Raw genomic sequence first — 26,394 nt, 5'->3', positions numbered from 1 at the left:
AAAACACGTCCCTGTAGCATCAGCTCCAAAAAAGCCAATCTAAACCACAATACTTTTCATGTTCTAAGTAAAAGGAAAGAAGCACCCTGAGTATATGAATGTATCCGTGGTGGCACCGAGAGCCTTAAAAAGTAGCATTTCCAGAATTCATATACAGTTCTCAAGAGATGTGACTTCAAAGGCCCTTCTTGTGAAGCAGGATTGATAGACCCACTCCTGGAGGTAGGACACACAAGTCTCACACCGAGTGGTCCAGCTTGCCACCCAGTGCTCTCTTCAGCTCCTACATGATCAGGTTACTTTCCCAAAGTGAACACACGACACAGAAACATGTGCAAAATCACACAGACACTGATTAAACTCCAGCAATGCAACACCATTAATAAATTATTCAATTGCTATAGTCTGCTACTGCACAAAGAAATACTTTCATGCTGCTGTCCTAGTAAAGTCCTGACGATACCACGGATTCCTTTCAGATTATAAAATAGAATTCTCATCACGTGCACCGTCAATATAATCAAAACAACTGCCAGGTCATCATTTTTTAGAAGCCATTTTTCTACGTTATTGCTTCGGTTATATTTCTGGTTCAATAACTACTGTCTCGAGAAAGAACATACACCCCCACAAGCGCCCCCCGCATCTCCTTATGTCAGAGAAACTTAAAGGAGCATAAGGAATGGAAGAAAAGCGTTTCATCACATGCACTTAACTAACTCAGGTAGAAAATCAGAAGGTTACAGATTTACAGTGCTGCGCGCGTGGGTATCTTCAGGGTCAGTCCAGACAACAGGCTGCTCTCGCAAAGAGCTGAAATCACAGAATAGTCTGGAGGCAGAGCACAGATTGCCTTTTAGATTCCTTCCAATTTAACATCTTTCTACGTGATCTCTGGTAGGGCGAGAATGATGCACTGAAGGCGAGGGTTTAACTTGCCATATGTAAGGTGACTTCATGCCTATTAACGCAGCTACCATGCTTTGAGCATAAAGCCAGAATGTCTTTGAATAAATGAAATAACTAATTTAATTAAGCAGTACAACACGTCGCATAGCTACTAACTAGACAGCAAACGATAATAGCAGCACCTTCTGGCGCTCTCGTATGCATGCATTCACAAACTTTGTTCACACTCAACATTTCCTGTGATGTCTGCAACAATATTTTAATATTCGACTTACACAATGATTAGGTTCTAAAAGTGACATTAAAACGATCTATTATAGAACATATCCAGAAAGTGGGCACATGCAGGATGGTATGCGCTTAGCTCATAGGCACTGATGTGTTCAAGGTATTGAGTAAGTGCTACTACCCTGAGAAGAAAAAAGTCAGAAAGGCAAGGAGTCTCATAACCAAAGACATAAGTGTATGAGTTACTTACCTTCGGTAACGATGTGTCTGGTAGAGACGATTCTAGCCGCAGATTCCTTAACACAGAATTATCCCCAAACGTGAGACTGGATCCGGAAAACTTTTTTGCCACAGCATCACTGCGCGCCGGGGGGGCGTCATCACGCGACTCCACCCAGGCATTGTCCACGTACGTGATGTCAGCAAGGTCACATAAGTCCCACCCCGGCGCGCCTACGTCAGGTTTTTGTTTTTCCGCGTGCAACGCGGATCCGGATCGTGCTCCGGGCCGGTTCAGGCCTTTCCCTTTTGCGTGTGTATAGGAAGAGTGTGCTGATGCCTTTGGGCTTTAAGATGTGCTAGTCTTGTGGACGCCTGATGTCGGCGACGGCTTCTCACCCCATCTGCATGTGGCATTTGGGGGAACACCACGACTCCACTGATTGCGAGGCGTGCCAGCAGATGAAACCGAAGACCCGGCTAGAGCGCCGGATGAAACTTCTCTTGGTCTGCATGTCCAGGTCGGCGTAGTCACCTCGCCAGGCCCCTGCGGAAGGTTCTCGAAACCGCTGCCTCCGTCTCCAACATCGTCCTTCTCCCAGGCCGCAAGAGTGTCGCTCACCTATCGGTAAGTGTCGCAGTTTGTCCCAGAGAGCCGGTTCCCGGTCTGTTGGGGGCGGGGCTCTCCACGGGTGGTGTGGCCCCCCATGTCGTCCCCCTATCTGCAGTTTCCCGGTGTGGGGGCGACTAGAGCCCAGATAGAGACACATGCGGTGGCTTTGCAGGCCTCGCTGGCTTCTCCTCCTCCTCCTTCCCCTCCTGTGATGTCAGCGGACCACTTGCAGTATGTGGGGCCCTCCTACGACTCTGGCCCCTGCGCCGACTGGTTCGGAACCAGGTTCGGAGGATGTGGTGCCGTTGGGGTGCGGCCCTTCGAGGGTCCCTCGTTCGGACCACAGTGCCTCTGCTTTGCCGCAAATAGTTGGAAGCCCTTCCGACTCATTGAACTGATGCTCAAGAGATCAGATCAATGTAGATCAATCAAATAAAAGCTGCTAGCACAATTTCCAATATTAGACTACCATATAACCGGTGAACGTCAATCATCAAAAGAGAAATCTGGGGTTTTATTCCTAGGCTATCAGTTTAATTGAATGTCACAGTGGTAGAGAGTCACCACCCAGTGACTATCAGGGTGCCATCTTCATGCCTCATTCAGCAGACATTCATTTTGGCTTCAACTAATCCATCACCGAACTTGATATCTCTGGATTAGACATCCCATTAACCAAGGTAGGAATGACTTGTCCCTTCCCAACAAAAACTTATCCATATTTGAAATCTAAAGTTACACAAGAGGGGGTGAATACTTTAGCACTGGAAGTCCCATTGGGTAGCCATGCACTCTATAAATCATCTAGACTAGAATACACTTCACTGCTTTATGCAAGTATTGCACCAAGTCCCTCTTTAGTATATATTGCTTTGTTTAATGCACAATGCCTAGCTTACCCAAGTACAGTGTTATGAACAACAATCCTCTAAGTTATAATTATGACCACCACCATGCATGGTGAACACTGTCAAACATGATAAGATGTCTGCCCAAAACACAATCCTAGGTATTAAGAGACACAGATATTGACTGTGCCACAAATAGGTCTCCACAAACCACTTTGTATTTTGGGAAATGGGTTTTAATCACTTGCCTACCCCAGCACAAGCTCAAGAAATAATTTTCCACTTCACTCAGTATTGCTACTAGCCCATAACTAGTCAGGGGGAGTGGATGGAAAAGACTTGAGGCCTTTTTTGGAAAAGACTTGAGGCCTTTTTTTGTGAACTGGAATCAAAATCGAATCATTCCACTCATTCACAACTGAGCCCATTATTGGGATTTGCTTACATACCAACAATGGTACCTGCCACCAGGACTATTTAAGTGAATTAATTTAGACTAACATTGCCAGAACACGTCAGGAAAATTGGTGTAAAATGACATTTTTCCGAACACAATGTAAGTATTTACTAGGAGGCAGTTGAATAATTTCAGAGCTGGTGTGATGTGGTCATATTTCAAACCTAACGGGTGAGTTGCACGGTTTTGAACTGAATGGTTTCTTGAGAACAATACATTATGGGGTCAGTGTGTAGGTTATTGTAGTAACAACCCAAGTATGACATGACCAGGGCTAGGATGAGAATTTTCTGAATGGAGGAGGAGAACAACAGAGCTTGTAACAGCAGACGTATATAGTGGAAAGCTGTTTTAGAGATCCCACGTATTGTCTAAGTATACCCAAGTTGCCATCATTGTCCATGAGGGGTGGAGGAAATTGCAATTCATAGAGGCTACATGAAGAGAAAGAGGCATGAATAAAGGGACCTAGGGACATGATTTAATTTTTTTCACCACTATGAGATAGAGACAATTCTTAGGCACCCAGAGTTAAAACCATCAAAGGCAGTGAGGAAAGATATGTAGGTTGCTAGGTTCATCATTAACCTTGTGAAGGAACTGCATCAACTATAGTTATGTGCTAATCCGTCTCTTAGGAATCTAAGATGAGAGCAAGGAAGTGCCATGTAAATGTTTAACAGTGGTGACAAGGCACGGCACGGCACGGCACCACAGTTAACTGTAGTGGAGAGAGCAATGACCCAATCGGACTTGACAGAAAAGGTCTGTAAGAATGACTCAAACCACAACATTAGTACGTGTAGGTCTACGGTCTCAAGTTGAGAGGAAAGGTTCAATATCCTCAATGCATGGGGATGGCTCGTTGTGTGATGGAAGTAGTTCTTCCCTGATGTTTAGCAGTATGATCTCCGTGACTCAATGGTTCTAAAACCTAACTGAAAGTCACTGAGGAGGCAATTTGCCTTAGAGTGCAAGGATAATTAATGGGTGACAATTAAGAAAGGGGATGTGCCTATAGCTATAAAAATCATCTGCATCTGTACTGGGTCTATCTGGGATAGGTGAGATGGTTGAATGTTTCAGGGCCTGAGAGACTACTACATTCCAAAGGGAGTAGTTATTAGGCTAATGAGGATCAATGCCAAAGATGTGAGGTCCTAGATGACTAAATAATTTCAAATATCCCACAGAGTTAAAGGTGTCTTCTCAAAGGACAGAATTTTACTTAAACTGAACTCAAAGATGCGTGCTAACTCACTTTAGCAGGCTCTGGAGCCTGGTATAGGATGACAAGAGCCAGGCTTCTCGGCCCATGAAGTAGAGATGGTGAAGAAGGCACTTAAGTTGTTTTTATTTGAAAATAATGACAACAGATTATCACACAGGTCTTTTAAAAGGGTTGGGATCATGGATGATGAGCTAATAGACAAAATCTCCTGAGATATAGGGAAGAATTCTTTGGTCAAGTTTCAGAAATGATCAATTTGAGTGTAGAAGTAATCCTCCTTTGCTCAGGCACGTGCAGAATTGTAGAGTCTGGAGTGTGTAGCAAGTATGTGATCTGACAAAGATTATGTTTTATTGCACCATTCGTACACCACTCTGCCCCTAATATTTCAGATTAAGGAGGATGTCTGTGCATCCATTAATTCGTTTCCGAGAGTTTCCAGGTGCAGATGGTAACCAAAATATCTAGAGCTGTGGTTATATTGGATTTAATTTAACTATCACCTACACATGTGAACAGAGGATGAAGAGATTGTGCTTCAATGGAAGGAATTACCATTTTTAGGTCTCAGACTGCGAAAGACAGCGCACATGCGCAGTCGAGCTGGGGAGACTTAATGAGATAGAGGAACTTTCACCAGCGAGGTTAAGCCCCGCCCCTCTTCTCCATTGGCTGGCATCCGAAACGGTGGCCAGCCATTGGAGAAGAGGTCCTAGTGACGACGTTCTTTCTCTGTAAGCCCCGTCCTTTTCAGACTGGCTTATTTGACTTCCTGCTGGCGTAAAAGCTTTCTTATCTTATTTATGGGGCCATCTGTTTCGCCCCATAAATAAGATAAGCAAGCTTTTACGCCACCAGTAAGTCAGGCCAAGCCAGTCTAAAAAAGGACAGCTCTAAAAGCTAAAAGTTGACGTCATTCCGAGCGCTTGTTTTCACCCTTCTTGTCACAGACAACGCTCCCGCCCGGAGAAGGAAGCCTCTTCCTGGCCCATTAGGAGTTTGTGGCGCCTTCTTGAAACGGGGCTTAAGGGACGCTTGGGACCCCCTCGTCTGCCGAACCGACAGTCCTGTGTGTGGCCGTCTCCCACCCCTGAGAGGAAAGGCAGAGTCTTCATTCACTCAGGCAGTTGGAGATCTATAAATATCGCATTCATTTATACAAGCCAAGCAAGTGATATACAAAGTGAACCAAAACTTTCATCTGTTCATGTCCTTGAAGCTCCCACTCCACTCACTCACATAACGCATTTGCATCAGCGCCTCTCCTCTGTTGAGGCGGAACTCCTTGTTATCTCGCTAAAATTATCATTCTGACACCAGTCATCTTAATTAGCTATGCCTCTGTCGCCGCCATCCCTCCTCCTGACCGCAGCAGCTCAAATGCAAAAAGTGTTTTTAAAATGCGCACATTATTTGATTGGTTTCCTTTTAGGGGCTATCTCTCTTTGAAGCAGCAACAGAGCCAGCACTTCTAACCAAGCAACTTCAGAAATAAAACACTTTATTGCAGGAACGCCCTCTCTTTCTTTTACGCTAAAAGACAAAACTGTTCTAGATCTAGAAGAATGTTTCCCACCCTCTTTCCTCACTCGCACTCGAAGCCACAAATGCAAACTTTTATGCTGGAAGCGGCAATGGCTGTTCAGTCTTTAAACATTACAAGGCAGATGCGCACGCACGAGCTTCTCCCATCGCCAGAGGTCTCAGTGAGTGTTAAGGAAACTAAAACACACACTCAGAGGACCTAAAGTAAAGAGGTCTCTTTGTGAAACTGTTCAGTTGATGCCAGCCCACTGCAGGCATGCAAACAACCGATTCCTTACGGAGGCTTGCTCGGGGCATTTCAAGCCCGATCCGCCTCACATCAGACAGGAGCATACACACTGCAGGGAGTCCCGGATTCACGTGTTGGGATTCACTCCCGGAGCAGTGCCTGGTGTCACTGCGGAACAAACATCACGGGGTTCTCCCTTCTAGACATCTCAAAATGTTTCAGAAAACACAAGAAGTGAAACTACTTACTTCGCTTGGTGAGGCCAGGCAGGAACTAGGGGAGGCGGAAGTGTTGCTGCTTGGCTTAATGGCTTTCAGATGTGGAAGAGATGGCACTGAGCTCTGTGTGGGGCTCTCTGTGGGGGGGGCTCTCTGTGTGGGGGGCTCTCTGTGTGGGGGGCTCTCTGTGTGTGTGTGGGGCTCTCTGCGTGTGTGTGGGGCTCTCTGCGTGTGTGTGGGGCTCTCTGCGTGTGTGTGGGGCTCTCTGCGTGTGTGTGGGGCTCTCTGCGTGTGTGTGGGGCTCTGCGTTTGTGGGGCTCTGCGTGTGTGGGGCTCTGCGTGTGTGGGGCTCTGCGTGTGTGGGGCTCTGCGTGTGTGGGGCTCTCTGCGTGGGGCTCTCTGCGTGGGGCTCTCTGCGTGGGGCTCTCTGCGTGGGGCTCTCTGCGTGGGGCTCTCTGCGTGGGGCTCTCTGCGTGGGGCTCTCTGCGTGGGGCTCTCTGCGTGGGGCTCTCTGCGTGGGGCTCTCTGCGTGGGGCTCTCTGCGTGGGGCTCTCTGCGTGGGGCTCTCTGCGTGGGGCTCTCTGCGTGGGGCTCTCTGCGTGGGGCTCTCTGCGTGGGGCTCTCTGCGTGGGGCTCTCTGCGTGGGGCTCTCTGCGTGGGGCTCTCTGCGTGGGGCTCTCTGCGTGGGGCTCTCTGCGTGGGGCTCTCTGCGTGGGGCTCTCTGCGTGGGGCTCTCTGCGTGGGGCTCTCTGCGTGGGGCTCTCTGCGTGGGGCTCTCTGCGTGGGGCTCTCTGCGTGGGGCTCTCTGCGTGGGGCTCTCTGCGTGGGGCTCTCTGCGTGGGGCTCTCTGCGTGGGGCTCTCTGCGTGGGGCTCTCTGCGTGGGGCTCTGTGTGTGTGTGGCTCTGTGTGTGTGTGGCTCTGTGTGTGTGTGGCTCTGTGTGTGTGTGGTTCTGTGTGTGTGTGTGGTTCTGTGTGTGTGTGTGGTTCTGTGTGTGTGTGTGTGTGTGGCTCTGTGTGTGTGTGGCTCTGTGTGTGTGTGGCTCTGTGTGTGTGTGTGGCTCTGTGTGTGTGTGTGTATGTGTGTGGCTCTGTGTGTGTGTGTGTGTGTGTGTGTGTGTATGTGTGTGGCTGTGTGTGTGTCTGTCTGCGTGTGTGGGGCTCTCTGAGTGGGACTCTGTGTGTGGGGCTTTGTGTGTGTGGCTCTGTGTGTGGGGCTTTGTGTGTGTGTGGCTCTGTGTGTGTGTGTGGCTCTGCGTGTGTGTGGCTCTGCGTGTGTGTGGCTCTGCGTGTGTGTGGCTCTGCGTGTGTGTGGCTCTGCGTGTGTGTGGCTCTGCGTGTGTGTGGCTCTGCGTGTGTGTGGCTCTGCGTGTGTGTGGCTCTGTGTGTGTGGCTCTGCGTGTGTGTGGCTCTGCGTGTGTGGCTCTGCGTGTGTGTGGCTCTGCGTGTGTGTGGCTCTGCGTGTGTGTGGCTCTGCGTGTGTGTGGCTCTGCGTGTGTGTGTGTGGCTCTGCGTGTGTGTGTGTGGCTCTGCGTGTGTGTGTGTGGCTCTGCGTGTGTGTGTGTGGCTCTGCGTGTGTGTGGCTCTGCGTGTGTGTGGCTCTGCGTGTGTGTGGCTCTGCGTGTGTGTGGCTCTGCGTGTGTGTGGCTCTGCGTGTGTGTGTGGCTGTGCGTGTGTGTGGCTGTGCGTGTGTGTGGCTGTGCGTGTGTGTGGCTCTGTGTGTGTGTGTGGCTCTGTGTGTGTGTGGCCCTGTGTGTGTGTGGCTCTGTGTGTGTGTGGCTCTGTGTGTGTGTGGCTCTGTGTGTGTGTGTGGCTCTGTGTGTGTGTGGCTCTGTGTGTGTGTGGCTCTGTGTGTGTGTGGCTCTGTGTGTGTGTGGCTCTGTGTGTGTGTAGCTCTGTGTGTGTGTAGCTCTGAGTGTGTGTGTATGGCTCTGTGTGTGTGTGGCTCTGTGTGTGTGTGGCTCTGTGTGTGTGTGGCTCTGTGTGTGTGTGTGGCTCTGTGTGTGTGTGTGGCTCTGTGCGTGTGTGTGGCTCTGTGTGTGTGTGTGGCTCTGTGTGTGTGGCTCTGTGTGTGTGTGTGTGTGTGGCTCTGTGTGTGTGTGTGTGTGTGTGGCTCTGTGTGTGTGTGTGGCTCTGTGTGTGTGTGTGGCTCTGTGTGTGTGTGTGGCTCTGTGTGTGTGTGTGGCTCTGTGTGTGTGGCTCTGTGTGTGTGTGTGTGTGTGTGGCTCTGTGTGTGTGTGGCTCTGTGTGTGTGTGGCTCTGTGTGTGTGTGGCTCTGTGTGTGTGTGGCTCTGTGTGTGTGTGGCTCTGTGTGTGTGTGTGTGTGGCTCTGTGTGTGTGTGTGGCTCTGTGTGTGTGTGTGGCTCTCTGTGTGTGTGTGGCTCTGTGTGTGTGTGTGGCTCTGTGTGTGTGTGTGGCTCTCTGTGTGTGGCTCTGTGTGTGTGTGGCTCTGTGTGTGTGTGTGGCTCTGTGTGTGTGTGTGGCTCTGTGTGTGTGTGTGGCTCTGTGTGTGTGTGTGGCTCTGTGTGTGTGTGTGGCTCTGTGTGTGTGTGTGGCTCTGTGTGTGTGTGTGGCTCTGTGTGTGTGTGGCTCTGTGTGTGTGTGTGGCTCTGTGTGTGTGTGTGGCTCTGTGTGTGTGTGTGGCTCTGTGTGTGTGTGTGGCTCTGTGTGTGTGTGGCTCTGTGTGTGTGTGGCTCTGTGTGTGTGTGTGGCTCTGTGTGTGTGTGTGGCTCTGTGTGTGTGGCTCTGCGTGTGTGGCTCTGCGTGTGTGGCTCTCTGTGTGTGGCTCTCTGTGTGTGGCTCTCTGTGTGTGGCTCTCTGTGTGTGGCTCTCTGTGTGTGGCTCTCTGTGTGTGGCTCTCTGTGTGTGGCTCTCTGTGTGTGGCTCTCTGTGTGTGGCTCTCTGTGTGTGGCTCTCTGTGTGTGGCTCTCTGTGTGTGGCTCTCTGTGTGTGGCTCTCTGTGTGTGGCTCTCTGTGTGTGGCTCTCTGTGTGTGGCTCTCTGTGTGTGGCTCTCTGTGTGTGGCTCTCTGTGTGTGGCTCTCTGTGTGTGGCTCTCTGTGTGTGGCTCTCTGTGTGTGGCTCTCTGTGTGTGGCTCTCTGTGTGTGGCTCTCTGTGTGTGGCTCTCTGTGTGTGGCTCTCTGTGTGTGGCTCTCTGTGTGTGGCTCTCTGTGTGTGGCTCTGTGTGTGTGTGTGTGGCTCTGTGTGTGTGTGTGGCTCTGTGGCTCTGTGTGTGTGGGGCTCTGTGTGTGTGTGTGGCTCTGTGTGTGTGTGTGTGGCTCTGTGTGTGGCTCTGTGTGTGTGTGGCTCTGTGTGTGTGTGTGGCTCTGTGTGTGTGTGTGGCTCTGTGTGTGTGTGGCTCTGTGTGTGTGTGTGGCTCTGTGTGTGTGTGTGTGGCTCTGTGTGTGTGTGTGGCTCTGTGTGTGTGTGTGGCTCTGTGTGTGTGTGGCTCTGTGTGTGTGTGGCTCTGTGTTTGCGTGTGGCTCTGTGTTTGCGTGTGGCTCTGTGTGTGCGTGTGGCTCTGTGTGCGTGTGGCTCTGTGTGTGCATGTGGCTCTGTGTGTGCGTGTGGCTCTGTGTGTGCGTGTGGCTCTGTGTGTGTGTGTAGCTCTGTGTGTGTGTGTGGCTGTGTGTGTGTGTGGGTGCAAATGCAATAGGTCTCTTATTTGCGAGAGATAAAGCTATTGGCATTGTAAATGACAATGCCATTTATTTATCTGTTTTCAAAACCAAAACATAAATAAAAATGTTGTCATTTACAATGCCAATAGCTCTAACTTTAGCAAAGGTGAGACCGTTGCATTGTAAATGCTTGTCTCACTAGATAACACACTCACACTGAACAACCATCTTTCAGACATACTTCTTGTTATCCAAGTTTAATGACTGGCAACACATTTTTAGCCATCCCAGTATTACATATAGGGAGAGTTTTGGACTATCTACAAACATTTCTCAGAACCATAACACAAATAGTGGGCCCAAGAATTTTAAGAGCATCTTTACCTTTATGCAATATAAAATAAGCAACTAGCAATCTTAAAATGTTTACGATATTGAACTTCCATTTTAAGAGTAAATATCCACTTTTGAACAGAAACAGAGCATACTGATGTACTGGGCACGCAAAATAAGTCACTCATTAAAAGGATAGGGCTTTGAATTTAGCATCAAAGTTCTGACTACATCCCACCCATTACCACTTATTGTTTTTGATATATATATATTTGTACCATAGTATAAGCATCTAACCACATGTAAAGGCGTACGAGAAAGCAACCGGAATTGTGCAACTACTCCCCAATAAACGAGAAGAAATGACTAACTCCAAATAGAAAATTAAAGTGGCCATCCAGTGAAAGAAACATCTGTTCTCTTTACCCAGCCCCACATTACTAACAACTAACAACTAACTAACAACTTACGGAAATACTACAAAAAGACAACATTGCTTTCCATATGTATGCTGATGACACTGAGCTGTACATCAAGGTCGCTTCGTCGGATGACATAAAAACAATTAATCTAGCTCTAACGAGAACCCTACTATGGCTGACTAAGAACCACCTAAAGCTAAATCCTCAGAAAACTGAATTCCTACTGATCACTCCACAGAAATATAAAATTACGATTGCGGAGTGGTCCAACCTCATCACTGCTCTAAATTGCACTCCGAAGAATGATGATTCAACCAAATCCTTGGATATCATTCTGGACAAAAACCTTAACATGTCAGCACATATCAACGCAATGGCAAAAAACGCCAGGTTCCACTTAAGCTACTTAAGAAAGCTAAAACCTGTTATAAATAAAGCAGACCTCAAAAGAGCAGTTCAGGCATTGGTCATCTCAAGGATTGAATATGGTTGCACAACCTTAGCTGGGCTCCCTAAGATCTCTACAGCCCCATTGAAAGCTTGTCTTAATGCAGCCACAAGACTTATAGCGGGTTCCAAAAAATTCGACCATATTTCTCCTCACTTGAAAGCTCTCAACTGGCTTCCGTTCGAAGCACGAATCCAGTTCAAACTGGCATGCATCACCCATAAAGTAATACACAACAAATCTCCAGTCTATCTCGCCCGGAAACTCACGCTGTCGGGAGGGTCTCGCTCCTCCAGGAGCAAAGCGGATATACTACTGAAACCTGCACGTTTCCGTAAGAAAAAAACCTATGACAGAGCATTCTCAGGGGCAGCACCGAGAATTTGGAACGCCCTCCCCCCGGACATAAGAAGAATTCCTTCCATCATAACATTCAAAAAGGAAGCAAAACTGTTTTATATGAAGAAATTTCTTCCCTAATACCTTACAGCTGATCTATATATATATATGTCATGCTCACTGTTGTTCGAATGCTCACACAAGCCCATCACTGTTAATTACTGGACCTGTATAGTCAGGTGTTGTCTTTACGTTAATTACTGGACCTGTATATCCATGTTTTGTCTTATTGTGTTGTAGTGCTAGAGGCGTTATGATAGGTCATCTGTTGAGCATTACTTAGATGACTCTGCCTTTCGTAATTGTAAATGTCATTAACGAGTAATGGATCTGATTATGTATGGATCGGGATGTTTTAAGGCCCTGTAAAGCGCTCTGATTCCCTGTACAGGGTCATGTTCGCGCTATAGAAAATACCAAAAATAAATTAAATAAATAACCACTAAGAAAAATGTTAGTACTTGCTTTGCTGACGTCTGCCGGGGTTTGGAGACATTGTAACATTCAATGGACATCCCGTTTAATTATGGGAACACGGTCAAATAAAATATGTGTCAGAGCTCAAAGCACTCTATTCGGCATTACTTAAATGTTTAATTAGGACAATCATTGTACAAAAATTATGCACTTTTTAAAATTCAAGCTGCACAAGGATTCTCTCATCGTCGCAGTGTCAAACAGAATAATTCCAAAACTCATTAGATGAAAACATGATCAGGCCCTACATTACAGCTTTATTCGTTGTGCAAAACACTTCAGAAAATAATCTAATGAATATGGAAATGTGCCTTTTTGTAGCAAATTGTTCATTATTGCATCATTATCAGGCCTTGTTTCAAACTGCTTTTCCTTTGCAGTGCACAAGATCATTAAAGTGTTTAAGAGCTCCATCAAGAAAGACAGCCAAGCTTTATAATGCACTATCTCTTCAGGCAAATATGCTTATAGCTGAACATGATATACACCATAACAATATACTCTTGACGCACAATTCGTTATTGTTAATGGCGTTACAAGCATTGACATAAGTGACAACGAAATTTTCTCGGGAAGGCATTTAACTGTTTCTCAGCGGTATGTCAAAGTTGATATTTAAAGCATTACACACCTCGCAAAAATAGGTTATAGAAAAGATAAATTACACAGTAGTTGTGATCTTTTACTGTGTTTTTATTTTGGTTTAGGTTTCCAGTTCTATCATGGTAAGCAATGCCACAATTCTGAATCTCTCCCTTACACAATGTTGCTGAAATAACACTTTTAATCATGCATTAGCAAAGCCAACAGATTTGGCACCAGCAAGCTGTGCAATAATTATTTTTGTATTTTGATAATGCAAGCATATAAAACAAAAAAAACTAAACATTGCTGCTGCACAATTGCATTAAAATGGGCATTTAACACCATTAAGTGACGAGACTTTTACTAGTGATGTTTTATAAATAGGAAACCTTGCAGTTGTGTCATGTAGTTTGTTAGTATTATTAATTGTGAAGCCGGCAAGATTTAATTTCTGCATAATCAATCACTTTGATCACGGCCACTACAATGGCACTTAAACACTTTCAAAAGGAGACAAACTAAATCACAATCTGAATGGGAACCCAAAGTGCAGATAAAATAGTTGGTATTTAAAGTTACTATACAAAATAAATTAAAAAAAAGACCATTTTGAAGCAGCTTTGTCGCAGGAGTGAAAGCAACTATATTTAGCGGATGTGAACAACATACACAGGCTTTGCGCAGTCTACTCAGCGATCAGAGGCAATGAGTAAAAGCAAAGCTAAAGCATTACCCCATGCTGTATGCAGTGGTGGGCAGAAGCAAAAATGTGACAATTTAAAAGACAAATTGGTTGAGCCCTATAACTGAAAACCCATTTTAGGTATGTAGATTACATATGAATTACTTGGAAAACAATAGTCTGGTGGCATAACTAAAGCAGTCTCAAAGGCCTGACCTAAAAAATAGAATTAGCCAATTGGCTGCAGGTGAATTCTGGTGAACAATACTCAATTCATTTGATAATCGAATAGGAATAGGTCTAAAGAACATCAAAGCAAATATTGGTTTTAGATACATTACAAAAGATAGCAATGGGGGTAGCGATAGGTTTATATCCGTATTGGGTTTACGGCAAGTTTAATAAAGGAGTTAAGAAAAATGGCTTTCAGATGAGAACATGATTAAACTTGGTACCCATTTTAAACAATTTGGTTCCGACCATGGCTCTAGTTTTAACTGGTTAAATTTTGTAGGAATCATGGGCACGGGAAATGCAAAGAAACAGCGAGGAATGTGCATCGCAGACCACTGATCGGTTTGGAGTCACAGCAATGTTAACATTTGATACAAATTATGTTTATTTAGGATTAAAATGTGCTTGGACCGTTTTACACAGACATGAATGAATTCAACAGATGTGCATGAGAAATACTAGAATTCTAAAACAGATAAAAAACTTGCCAATAATCATTGAATCTGAAGGGCAAACTCTAAAGAGTGCAGATGACCACCTTATAGTATCATTCATAATCCCAGGTTTTGGCAATTATCTCTGGAAGATATCTAAACTGATAGTTGATAATGCTCTGATTACTTACCGGTAATCTTCATTACTCCTAGTCCTACTCGTCCTCGACCCAGTCATAACAAAGGAGATATATTCCACTGACCGGAAACGCTTTTAGGCTCTACCCACCCTCCTGCCAGGGGCTACAAGAACATAGCCCTCAAAAAGCACTTCCTGACATACCAAGCACAGAGGCCTGAACCAGGGAGGATGGGTGGAAAGTATGACTGGGTCGAGGACGAGTAGGACTCGGAGCAATGAGGATTACCGATAAGTAATCAGAGCATTACCTCCACATCCCTCGCCCCAGTCATAACAAAGCAGACATACCAAAGCAACAACACATGAAGGACTTTCCCACCCCAGCAGGAACAAAATAGACTACACACAGGTGTGAAGCGCACCAAAGTGAAACGTTTAACAACACACAAGAATCCAGGGGGAGTAACAGGGCCCACAGCAGGCAAAACACCACAACCGAAATTCACACAGTCATCCAAGGCACAATTCAAACGGTAATGCTTTACGAAAGTAGAATCTGAATCCCAAGTTCCAGCCCGACAAATCTCATCCAGAGGCACACACCATGAAAAGCAGCCCAAGAAGCAGAGACACCCCTCATAGATCGGGCCTGAACCCCAGAAGGACCAGGCAAACCTGAACCCTAATAAGCCAATGAAATTACAGATTTGATCCAACGACCCAACGTAAGCCGGGAAGCAGCCTTCCCATGATCAGCCTGCCCAAACGTCACAAACAGGGAATCAGAAGAGCACAAAGCCACCAACCGGTCCACATACACTGTCAAAGCATGCTTAACATCAAGAATGTGTAACAATTGATCAGCAGGAGAAGGATAGAAAGCAGAAAGGTTCAACTCCTGAGAAGAATGAAACTTGGACCAGATCTTAGGGAGAAAACAAGGATCCAAACAGAGGACCACAGCTTCATCCATAAATCGCAAAAAGGAAGGGGGGTGTACAACACAACGCAGTAAGTTCACCCAACCTCCAAGCAGAGGTAATGGCAACCAGAAATGCCACATTAAAGGACATGAACTTGAAATCAACAGACTCCAGAGGTTCAAAAGGAGAGGAATGAAGAGCACGCAGGAGCAGAGAAAGATCCCACGGAGGAACAGAAGCACGAACAGCAGGAGTGTTAAGAGAGAAACTCCGGAACAACCGAGACACTAACAACCCATCAGAAGAAGGTAGGGAGCCTGTGTCCTGGAAAGCTCTAATGGCGGCCCACTAACCCTTCAGTGTAGACAAAGCATAACCTTTCTGAAATCCATCCAGAAAAAATTGTGGATCAGCGACAGGGCAAAAGGTAGAAAACAGACCACAGTCAGAACACCAAGAGGTGAAACAAGCCCAATGCTTGTAATAAGAAAACAAAGTCAACTTCCTGCGGGAGGCCTGCAGCACAGAAATAATGTGGTCAGGTAAACCTCTGCCCCTAGAGACAGCCGTTCAACCTCCAGACCGCCAAGGTGAGAGAGACCAGGAGAAAGGGAGAGGCAGACCGCAGGCGAGATGGGCAGCGAGGCAAGATCCAAGGAGGGGCCAGACTCCGCAACAATGGGAACCAAGACTTTCGAGGTCAGTCAAGCAAAACCGCCGCCACCTGAGCCCCCACCCTCTGATCTTTAAGCAGGAACACAGGTAAGAGAGGAAAAGGCATACAGGAACCAAGGGAACCACTGGAGAGACAAGGCATCCTCCCCACCCCCCCCAAGCACCCACCTAAGGAGTGTGGGAACAAAAGAGGGGAAGCATAGCATTGTTCCTGGAAGCAAACAAATCCAGCACGGTAGTCCTGAACTTCCGGCAGAGCAACCGGAAAATCCTGAGAGCCAGGCACAGAGTCAGAGAGGATGGAACCCTGCAACTCAGGGCATCTGGCAGAACATTGTCCAGGCCCCTGATGTGCTGAGCAGGAATGACCAGGAGATGAACTTCTACTCTACCCACAATGGCACAGGCCATCAAGTTTAAAGAAGGACTGCGAGTACTGGCCTGGTGTTTAATGTAGGCCACAGTCAAAGTGTTGTCGGACCGCACCAGAACATTGCAACCCAGGAGATGATCTATAAAGTATCGGAGAGCACGCTCCACTGCTGACAACTCATTCCAGTTGTAAGACTGGCGAGACTGAGCTCCTCCAACGAGCCTGCACAGACGACTGTCCGAGAGTTGCACCCGAAACTGAGGCGCTGGCATCTGTCGTCACCAACTGCGGAGGTGGGCGCAGCCACATTTCCTTGGAGATTCGCAGAAACCAACCACTACTGGCGATCGGACACAATCTACGGACATACAGGAATGGGGACCGAGAAGTCCTGAACAGGGAAAAACACCCCGCGGTGCAGATGCCTCAGCAATGGCTGCAGGTGGAGTCTGGCCCTTAGAACCGTAAACACAGTTAACGCCATGTGAACCGGCACAACCATCCACTGAAACAGTGGTGCTGCAGGCAGAGATAACAGTCTCCTTAACAGAGCCTGGAGACGCAAAATCCTGGAAGGAGGTAGGAACACCTTGCCCAGACCAGTATCAAAGTCCGCACCAATAAAGGTCCTACCGGTGGCAGGAAGATGTCACTTCAGGAAGTTCAGAAGAAAACCATGACTTTCTAGCATATGAATGGTCAAAGGAAGATACTGAGACATCATCAAGGCAGAAGGGACCTGGAGAAGCCAATAATCTAGTTAGGAAAACACAGAGTCCAAGGAGGTGAAGACGGCCCACCAGAGGGGCCACCATGTTGGTGAAGACACAGGGAGATTACCAAAGGCCAAATGGAAGGACATAGAACTGCCAATGCTTGCCTTTCAGGTAAAACCCCAGAAACTGTTGACACTCCAACCACACTGGCACATGAATGTACGCATCCTGAAGATCCGGGGTAGATATCACCCACCCAGCCTGAATCAATGGACTCACGCGCTGGAGGGTCTCCATCTTGAACTGAATCTTTCAGGCAAACTTGTTCAAAGGACAGAGATTGATCACAATCTAATAGCCCCCTTTGATCTTCAGAACCAGAAAGGTGACAGAATAAGTCCCCTGACCCCACTCTGATCTCGGGACAGAAACCGAGACTGCACACCGTCCAACAGAGCCTGAGGTTCAGACACATACTTGGGGGTGGAAGTCCAGACCCAACCTGATGCAGGCAGAGGGGAAATAAAATTGATCCAGTCCCCATTCCACGTCATTCAGGACCCACTGGCCACACTTTGAGGGACGCCAAGCTGGCAGAAAAAGGCGTAATCTCCCACCAACCTCTGGCAGCACCCTTGGCGGACGTCCCGGGAATCAGCATAGTCAGGAACGCTGATTACCAAGTCCCGCCTCAGGAGGGGGTGTCTTCTGAAACAGACGATGGTACCCTTTCCCAGTGTTCTTCTGATTCCGGAATGGAGTCTTTTGCAGATGAGAAGGCTAACGGAAAGAATTTGCATTGGAATAGAAAGAATCCTTTTGATATGGCTGTAGCTGGAAGACAAGGAATGTTCCGCTCCTTGAACACCTTGTGCAGCTTCTTCTCAAGGACTTTTCCAAAATGACATGGACCAGTAAATGGAACGTTGTGCCGCATCTGCGTTCCAACCCTTCAGCAATAGGTTACATCTGGCAGCAATGGAAGTACCAAAGGACATGGCCGAAGCACACACAGAGTCAAAGGCAGTATCCGATAGGAACTAGTCATGACTTGCTAGAATCCTTGGAACATCAGGCTAACTGCCACCCTCCTGCACGGTGGCATATAAGTTCTTAAAGTTGGCCAACAAAGACTGGGCGACTTAAGCCCCATACTTCCCAGACCGGATGGCAAGGGGTGAACCAGCATAGGCCTTCTTCAAAGAAAAGTCAATCTTTTTATCCAACTTGTCACAGAGGACATCATCAGCCATCGAAGAACGTCCTACCAAACTGGCGACAATTTAATCCACATGAACAGAATCAGGAATAGTATCCTCCATGTCCTGTAATGGGTAGAGCTTGGACATAAAGCGAGGCATCATAATGTGATCCAGAACCGTCCACTCCTTCACAAGGACGTCCATCACAAAAGGATAAATAGGCAGTGTCTTAGTGGCCTGCTTCCGAAATTGCGGCAACACAGTATCTCTGGAATTGCTGGCAACCTCCTCATCAGGGAAACCGAAGTTCTCACTGACATGGAACAGAATGTCTGGCAACATATCCTTGGAAATATATTTTCCCTTAAGGTCCACAGTACCTAAGGAGGAACCATCGAAAGACTCAGAACTGGAAATATTGGAGTAAATGACAGGACCTCCACAAGAACCCACACGGGCTTCTTGGAGAACTTCAAAACGACAAGGTCTCCACAATCAGCCTCTTCAAACAGACATCATCATCCAATGTGGGCTGCTTCACAGGAGGGCCAGATTCCACACTGTCCCCTGGAGAGGACGTAGAAGACACAAGAGATACATGTCTGCGCTTCTGACTATGTTTCCCCATGAAGACCAAAAGATACTGAGCAACAGGTGCCAAGAGCAGAAATACCCACCCTTTTTATTTAAAGAAACACTCAGAAGCAGTCTACACCAGTTTCAGCAGGCGTAGGACTCAAGCAAACCAGCCAGCCAACAGCAGACCAGAAGCACAAAAGGCATGAGTGGGCGTGGCCAACGCACAGTGAATTTCCAAAAATTCCTGGCTACTGTAGGCAAAAGGGGAGAAGCAAGTGCAGCACATCTAAGAAGCAGCAGTGTCCAGAATCTCCATTAGAGGACGAGCCACTGAGGGGCGAGATCTGCCAGTGGCCCCGGAACAGCCCGCACCCAGTTAGACTACTGGATTTGACATGCCCGAAAGAAGAAAGCAAAATCAGAACCCGGCCAACCCGACCACCTCCCTGCAGGGATTTAACAGGGGAGGGCGGAAGACGGCACCTGCTGCGCCAAGGGAAGCATTCTACACCGCGCCAACCCCCGATGAGCATAACCGCAGCACCGCGGGTCCCGCAGACATGAAGCGCAGCAGGAGCCAAACCCGTCACCAATACAGAAATGCAGGCAACGGTTCTCTCCCCCCCCCACGCCCTACCATAGCAGCGTGGCAGGGGAACACAGCAAAGCCCTCCTCGCTGAATGCCCAGCAATCAACAGCGTGAGGGAGAGCACCCATACCGCGGCACACAGCAATCGGACACTAGAGGTCCCAGGAATAAAAACATTTCCCGGAACAAAATAAAAGGAACTTAAGACCACCGGGGATCCGACAAGCCCAGCAAGTCAGGCACCCGAAGGTTCTTAGGGAGTACAGGAGGCGAAGCGTCCCGACACCTGCTACTACCTCGTAGGCCCAACAGCACCCCCAGAGGCCAGCAAAGGAGGAAACTGAAGCGCGTCCAGCAAGAAGGTAAGTACCCAGCAAATACCTACCATCTCCTGTCATGTTCACTGAAAGGAAACAAAACAAGAAGTGCTTTTTTCTGGCTATGTTCTTACAGCCCCTGGAGAGTGACTGGAGCTTAAAAGAGTTTCCTGTTTTGTTTCCTGTCAGTGGAATATATCTCCTTTGTTATGACTGCGTCGAGGACGAGGAACGTGAAGGTTATATACACCTGTGGATCGTGTAAACAAAATGTAAAGGTTATAAAACCACACACACATACTCTTTCTTCCTAGTTGCCTTTACAAGTTTAGCTCTCCCCAAAAGTATCTCTATTTATATTTAGAACAATTGGTCTCTGGTACCCATAATCGGATAGGCTGATTTTTTTTACGCCTGGCTTTTAGGTTATTAGTAATTACTCACGGGTTTAAATTATCTTCCTAAAAATAAAATTATCCCATAGCCAGTTTGCCATTCATAGCAATGGAAAAAGTACTTCCAACATCAAAAATAAGGGAGCAAAAGTTGCCTTATGGTTGGTTATGTTGGGTTAGCCGTGCATAAGAATGGAAGCGTGATGTCTCACTGTGCATTAGGGAGCTAGGATGCTTAAAGAGGTGAGAGGGGCTCATTGACAGAAATACATTTAGCAGTGGTTGAGCAAAAAGTTTTAGTTGGGTATATATCTTTCTCTAGCAAACCACTGTCACCAAATTGTGACCGATGCAATACATGTACTTTTTTGGAAGCATTCACTACCTACCAGTCGAGCATTATGGGAGTTTATATGCCTGCAGACAAAATGTGACTTTTTTTCTCAAGTGCATCAACAAAGTGGTTCACTATAAATATTTCTATAATACTATTGGGCAAGGAGAATAAATTCACTAGTGAGTATATCTAACAATGTTAGCAAAATGGTTAATTTTGAAGACGTCCTCGAGTGCAAAAGTGCCACAAAATACACAAATCAACTACATAACATTTACACTGTTAGACAGTTTCTGAGCAAATCTGTTTCAGTCCCACGGCTGCTGAATGTCTAAGATAAAGATTAAGGAAGTAAACAAAGACCGAGTAAAGTAGAAAGGTTTCCAGAAGAAATTGCAGACCACCGGGATTTAGATTTAAGTAATCCACTTAGGTTACCAAGCTTGCATTTTAAAGGGCTATAAGAGGAAAGCTAAATAGGTCACACACACACACACACACACAAGAAACCCAATATACGGGTAAAACAATGTCAACCTATACAGTCATGCGCTTCCACTATACAGATCAAGCCATCGGATAAGAAACAGGCTAGACATAGCATTTGCCCAAATGAATCTGTGCTCCCACAAATAAAACAAAACAATTAAGGTTATTAGGCCACGGGTTAAAAGAGGCAATACGTGACTGGTATTAATAGCGCACATGTCCAAGCAGATATACGGTCCGGAGAGCGACCTCATAGGCTGTGTTTGTAAACTTATTTGCACACCACATTTATGCAAACAAAACGAATGACGAAGGTAACCACCTGAAAAAAAAGATTTGTTTCTGGCATCTTTCAGCTGAACATATATAATTAGAGTTCCTGGTATATTTTTTAATTGTCTGTCAGTATTAATCATTATTTATTTTTTGCTTATGTTACTGTCGGAGAAGTGAGTCAGTAGTGCGAGTATGTCAATTATAATAAAATTCTCTCATTTGTAACAGCCCTGTATTGCAAACACATTTGCACAACTGCAACTTATTTATAAAAATCGCATTCCTTTGTTGACTCCATATGCTGTCAATCCGAACTGATGTTTACCCTGGCAATCAAAACTAACTGCGGGCCTTATATGTAATCAACTTGTTTCAGTGCATAATGAAAGAACTGTCACCAGTACAACCAAATTGTACATTCTAGGGATATGAAAGAGTTTAGTGAAAAAAGAGGTTGTGAAAATGCAAGCACTTCCTGATTTATGCATCTACCTTACAGAAAGGAGGAGAGTAGTGCAATGACCCACTCCCTGGTGTAGACTGATAAACAAATGTGAGTTGAGTTGTTAATGGGGTCTAATTTAACAATACAAAAATCTAATTATGAAAAGGAGGATACTGGATAAAAACACTGATTATATATATTTCGGAACAGTGACACTATTAACATCTCACATGTAAATTAGGCAAATAGACTACTAAACTGTGAACGGAATTATAGGTAATTTTAAGAATGGAAAACACCATCAGTGAACAGTTATGCTTGCAATTAAACTTAAGGTTGCACAATGCACTTTTATCTAGAGGGAGAAGGGGAATTGCATCCACAATTATGTCAGGTATGTGCTTCTTACACATTCCGCAATAACAAGAAACAACCATCAAACCTCATCACAAGAAACAGACTTTCATAGCGTAAAAGAGTATCATAAAATATTTTTAATTCTCCTAACAAAATGCATAAATCTCAACTATCTTGTACGTCTCCCCTTCCCATCCCCATTAAAACGCTTGCTGACTGCTCTGCACTGAAAGGCCATTGGGGAGAGCACCCTTTACAAGAGCTGAGGAGGGGAGCACAGACAGGTATGGGGTGGGGGGTGGCTCGCCTCCCTCAGAGCACAGCTGGCCTGAGAGCAGCATCTCGTGAAGAATGACTTACCGATCAGATTGGAGTTCATGAAAGGTGTCGGCGACAATCCTTCATGGGGCCCTAATCGGCCGTCATTCAAGTGATCGCCGTAATGAGGGCTGTCTGCAAACCCCTGGGGAGAGAAGAGCAGAGGATTAGGAAGATTATTTGGCAGCCCTGCTAATTGAGCGTAATGACACTATCCTAATTAATGTATAATGTTGCAATTTTTCACTGTCACAGGAAACTCTTAAGAGTTTGTTGCTGGTGCGTTCTGGATGCATGCCCTCCTGACTTTCTGACTACAAAACAACTTCGTATAGTAACCAACAAACACGTCGCCACAGTGCATGTTTCCACGTACAAGAATACATATGAGTTCAACCAGTTCAAAATTATTTATTGCCATAAATCTCACAATAATTTAGAATCCAAATCCACGTGCAATGGCATAAAAGGTTAAAAACCCATCCAGGTACACTTATGTAAACCATAAAACGCCATTAAACTGAGATGTGCCAAATGTAAATGTAGTACTTGTATAGCACACGTATCACCCCCGAAGGGTTCTCAAGGCGCTTGTACGCATACCGCTGTGGAACCCTTCCTGGTTTTTCCCTGGGAAGTGCCCACTCCTGGGCACTTCCAGGCATCCCAGCGCTGATGGGGCCGCTGTGGAGATTAGGCAAGCTATTGCCCAGAGTTGCAGAGTGGGACCCATGATTAGAATAGGCACCAAGGTGAGAATTATCAGGTCCAAGGAAATTGAGCCCAAGACCCGCCGAGGCGGGAATTGAACCCAGGTCCCGGGCCAGACCTCTGCATCAGGGTCTGCCGCTCTAACCATTGAGCCACACTTCCCCACTTTTACCAACATTTCACAGAGAAAGAGTCAAAGGCGATCAGTGGGATCCCCAACACAGGAACATAAACATATACAGGCATTCTGGCCCAGGTAATAGTACTGCTGTAAACGCTTCTCATCATCTTTACTCCAGAAGGACTAAAAACAGATTTGACATCTCTGATCAAATCATATTCCTTGCTTTCACATACCGCTCACAATTGTTAAAGTAACACATTAGTGGATGATCAACCAGTCCACACAAGCATTGGAAATGCAATAGGTCTCGCAGCATTAGAGTTAGTGCTTTTAGAATTGTTTATGGTTTTTTTTGTAAATCTTTAGCATTTTTGTTTCCTGTAGCCAATGCTAAAGAATTAAAAAAAAAAACCATAAACATTTCTAAAAGCTCTAACTCAAATGCTCCGAGACCTATTCCACTGTGTGAGGGTGAGGGGTTGAGGGTGAGTGAGGGTGAGTGAGGGTGGGTGAGGGTGAGTGAGGGTGAGGGGTTGAGGGTGAGTGAGAGTGAGGGTGAGTGAGGGTGAGTAAGGGTGAGGGTGAGTAAGGGTGAGTAAGGGTGAGGGTGAGGGTGAGTGAGGGTGAGTGTGAGTGAGGGTGAGTGAGGGTGAGTGAGGGTGAGGGTGAGTGAGGGTGAGGGGTTGATGTTGAGGGTGAGGGGTTGAGGGTGAGTGAGGGGTTGAGGGTGAGTGAGGGTGAGGGTGAGTGAGGGGTTGAGGGTGAGTGAGAGTGAGGGTGAGTGAGGGGTTGAGGGTGAGTGAGGGTGAGGGTGAGGGGTTGAGGGTGAGTGAGGGTGAGGGGTTGAGGGTGAGTGAGGGTGAGGGGTTGAGGGTGAGTGAGGGTGAGGGTGAGGGAGGGTGATGGGTTGAGGGTGAGTGAGGGTGAGGGTGAGTGAGGGTGAGGGGTTGAGGGTGAGTGAGGGTGAGGGTGAGTGAGGGTGAGGGTGAGTGAGGGGTTGAGGGTGAGTGAGGGGTTGAGGGTGAGTGAGGGGTTGAGGGTGAGTGAGGGGTTGAGGGTGAGTGAGGGTGAGGGTGAGTGAGGGTGAGGGGTTGAGGGTGAGTGAGGGACCGCAAAGCTATGGGGGGCAGAAATACCACAGGAGGGGGCTATAGCATAAATACCACTGGGAGTTGATAGAGCGGGAAAACGGCCAGAGATTTGCAGGGCAGAGAGAGCACCACAGCGAGACAGCAAGGTGCGAACTGTGTGAGATATTGTGACCGGCGCACGGTGGGGCATTCCCAGGGTAGAAACGCACTGGGACAGTGGCAGGACAGAGAACCCGCGCGAAGCTGGAATGGCAAGAAGATCTCTGGGGTTGGTATGGGTTGAGTACCACTAAGGCTGGTAGGAGGGGTGTACCACGTGAGACTGGGGAGTGTGAAATAGGAGCAGCTTTGTGAAAAACGCCGGAGGGTGGTCCGTGGAGAATTTGGAGATTATTGAAAGCATGGCGGCGCCCCCAGATGTTCTTGTTCTGCGTACAGTGTTGTGGACGCGCAAATAGCCGGAAATCCGTGAATTGCTCACGGCAGCAGCGGCGGTGTTGCAGGACTCCTGCATGGTGCTTGCCAGAACTTGGATAACTTCAGAGAATACGGATAAAGTACATTTCAATGCACGCAGGAGACTCCAGGAAAAGGTGCAAGGCGCACCGAAAATGGAACTGCCTGACAGGATGCAGATTTAGAAGGTCGCGTGCCAAATGCAAATAATTAAGACAGTGCTGCATTCCGTAATGTAGCCCGTGAAGCAGCATGCTGGAACAATGACAGAGGGATCTGCTTAGCAAAACAGTCATTCCAGGGAAAACAGCATGACCAGGCGAGAGCAGAATGCTGTGACGCACTTAAAGCAGGCATGGAAATTCTGCCAGGCTAACTCAATCTATCTTCGATGATTCAAGTCTCTTCTGCAGGTAAAGATTACGAAGCGGACGGCACATGAGCGTTTGTTATAATGCAAACCGCTCGAGCTAACTCGACAGACGTCTGAAGCAGGACCAGGGCGCCTAGAAGACCACCCGAGGTGATACACAGTGGTATGCAAGGGATGGCACCCACTCATTCGATCTCACGCAGGTTCACATAATAACAGCTCTCTAACACTCTAGGTCAAATTTTGAAGTGCATATTAGGGAGTCAGGGAGGAGATATGGTGGTGGTGGGGGGGGAGGGGGGGGGAGTGTTGCTAAAGGAGATTTTGAAAATCGTCAGGTCATTTAAGATATAAATGCGCGAGCGATAAGGATTAACACAACCAAGAATGGGGAAATGAAGCAAAATACACGCAGAATGGGGCAAGTGGCAAGACAAACTTGAAACAAAAGGGGGAGGGTAAGGGTTCGTAGGCATGCTATAGATGCCGATCCTGCCACGCCTCTGTAGCAAACTAGAAACTATATGGTAGGCAGGGACATTCGGAAAGATGTCAGCTACTTTAGGCAGTGTTCTATCTACCGTAACAGCATAAAAAATGTTTTTAAAAACGGTTCGACTTAATGGTTTGACGGTAAGAGCTGTAATTTTAAGTACTGAAAAATAGAGCTTGTGCAAAATTCCATGAAAAATAAACTGGAAATCTTTAGATTTATACAGCAGCTGAGGAAATTGCCCACTTATTTTCATTTTTTTCCATTTCAAAATACTTATTTTTTTTCACGCTGCATACAGACATGTAACATAATTTTGTTAAAGATTTGATCCAAACTTCAAGTTACCGGCAATATTTTCCATTATACAGAAAACCATGGCAGTTCACAGCAGCTGTGCTTTAATGTACAACAAATCGGGAATCTTTTTTTATTCCACTGATACATTTGCCTTTTAGCGGAATTGGAAGTAACATTTTCTTAACAGCTAAGGTGTGTTTAAATTGTGCCTGTGGTGGTGGGCCCGCACACTCGATGGTGACCCAGAGCTAAACAGAGAAAGACAGAAAACGAAGAAAGACCGAGGAAGATATAGATAGAAAAACAGTCACAAAGGAAGACAACAAAGATGAAAACAAGACGGAGGGAAGAGAGGGGAGGGGGGAGGAGAAATGCGACACGGCGGGAAGGGGAGGGGGCGGAGCGGGTACAATAAACAAGACGGAGGGAAGAGAGGGGAGGGGGGAGGAGAAGTGCGACAGGGGAAATGCGAGACGGCGGGAAGGGGAGGGGGCGGAGCGGGTAAACAAAGACGGACGTGCACGCGCTTTTAAGCTCAATGCGCATGCGCATTGAGCTTAAAAGTCACGGGCACTGCAAGGAAT

At 46.8% G+C, this 26,394-nt stretch overlaps 1 protein-coding gene across 19 annotated transcripts in view; it reads right to left on the bottom strand.

Annotated features, from left to right (window-relative positions):
- Positions 1-26,394, bottom strand: part of TCF12 (transcription factor 12) — a 797,238-nt gene that overhangs the window by 491,842 nt on the left and 279,002 nt on the right. For all 19 annotated transcript variants that reach the window (XM_078684888.1, XM_078684896.1, XM_078684889.1 and 16 more), the window contains exon 5: positions 22,305-22,407. In XM_078684888.1, the coding sequence (XP_078541014.1) occupies positions 22,305-22,407 (103 nt within the window). The remainder of the gene's footprint in view (positions 1-22,304; positions 22,408-26,394) is intronic.

The sequence above is a fragment of the Lissotriton helveticus genome, chromosome 3_2 (assembly GCF_964261635.1).
Source record: "Lissotriton helveticus chromosome 3_2, aLisHel1.1, whole genome shotgun sequence".
In the NCBI taxonomy this organism is placed as follows: domain Eukaryota; kingdom Metazoa; phylum Chordata; class Amphibia; order Caudata; family Salamandridae; genus Lissotriton; species Lissotriton helveticus.
This window is presented reverse-complemented; position numbering and strand designations above follow the sequence as displayed.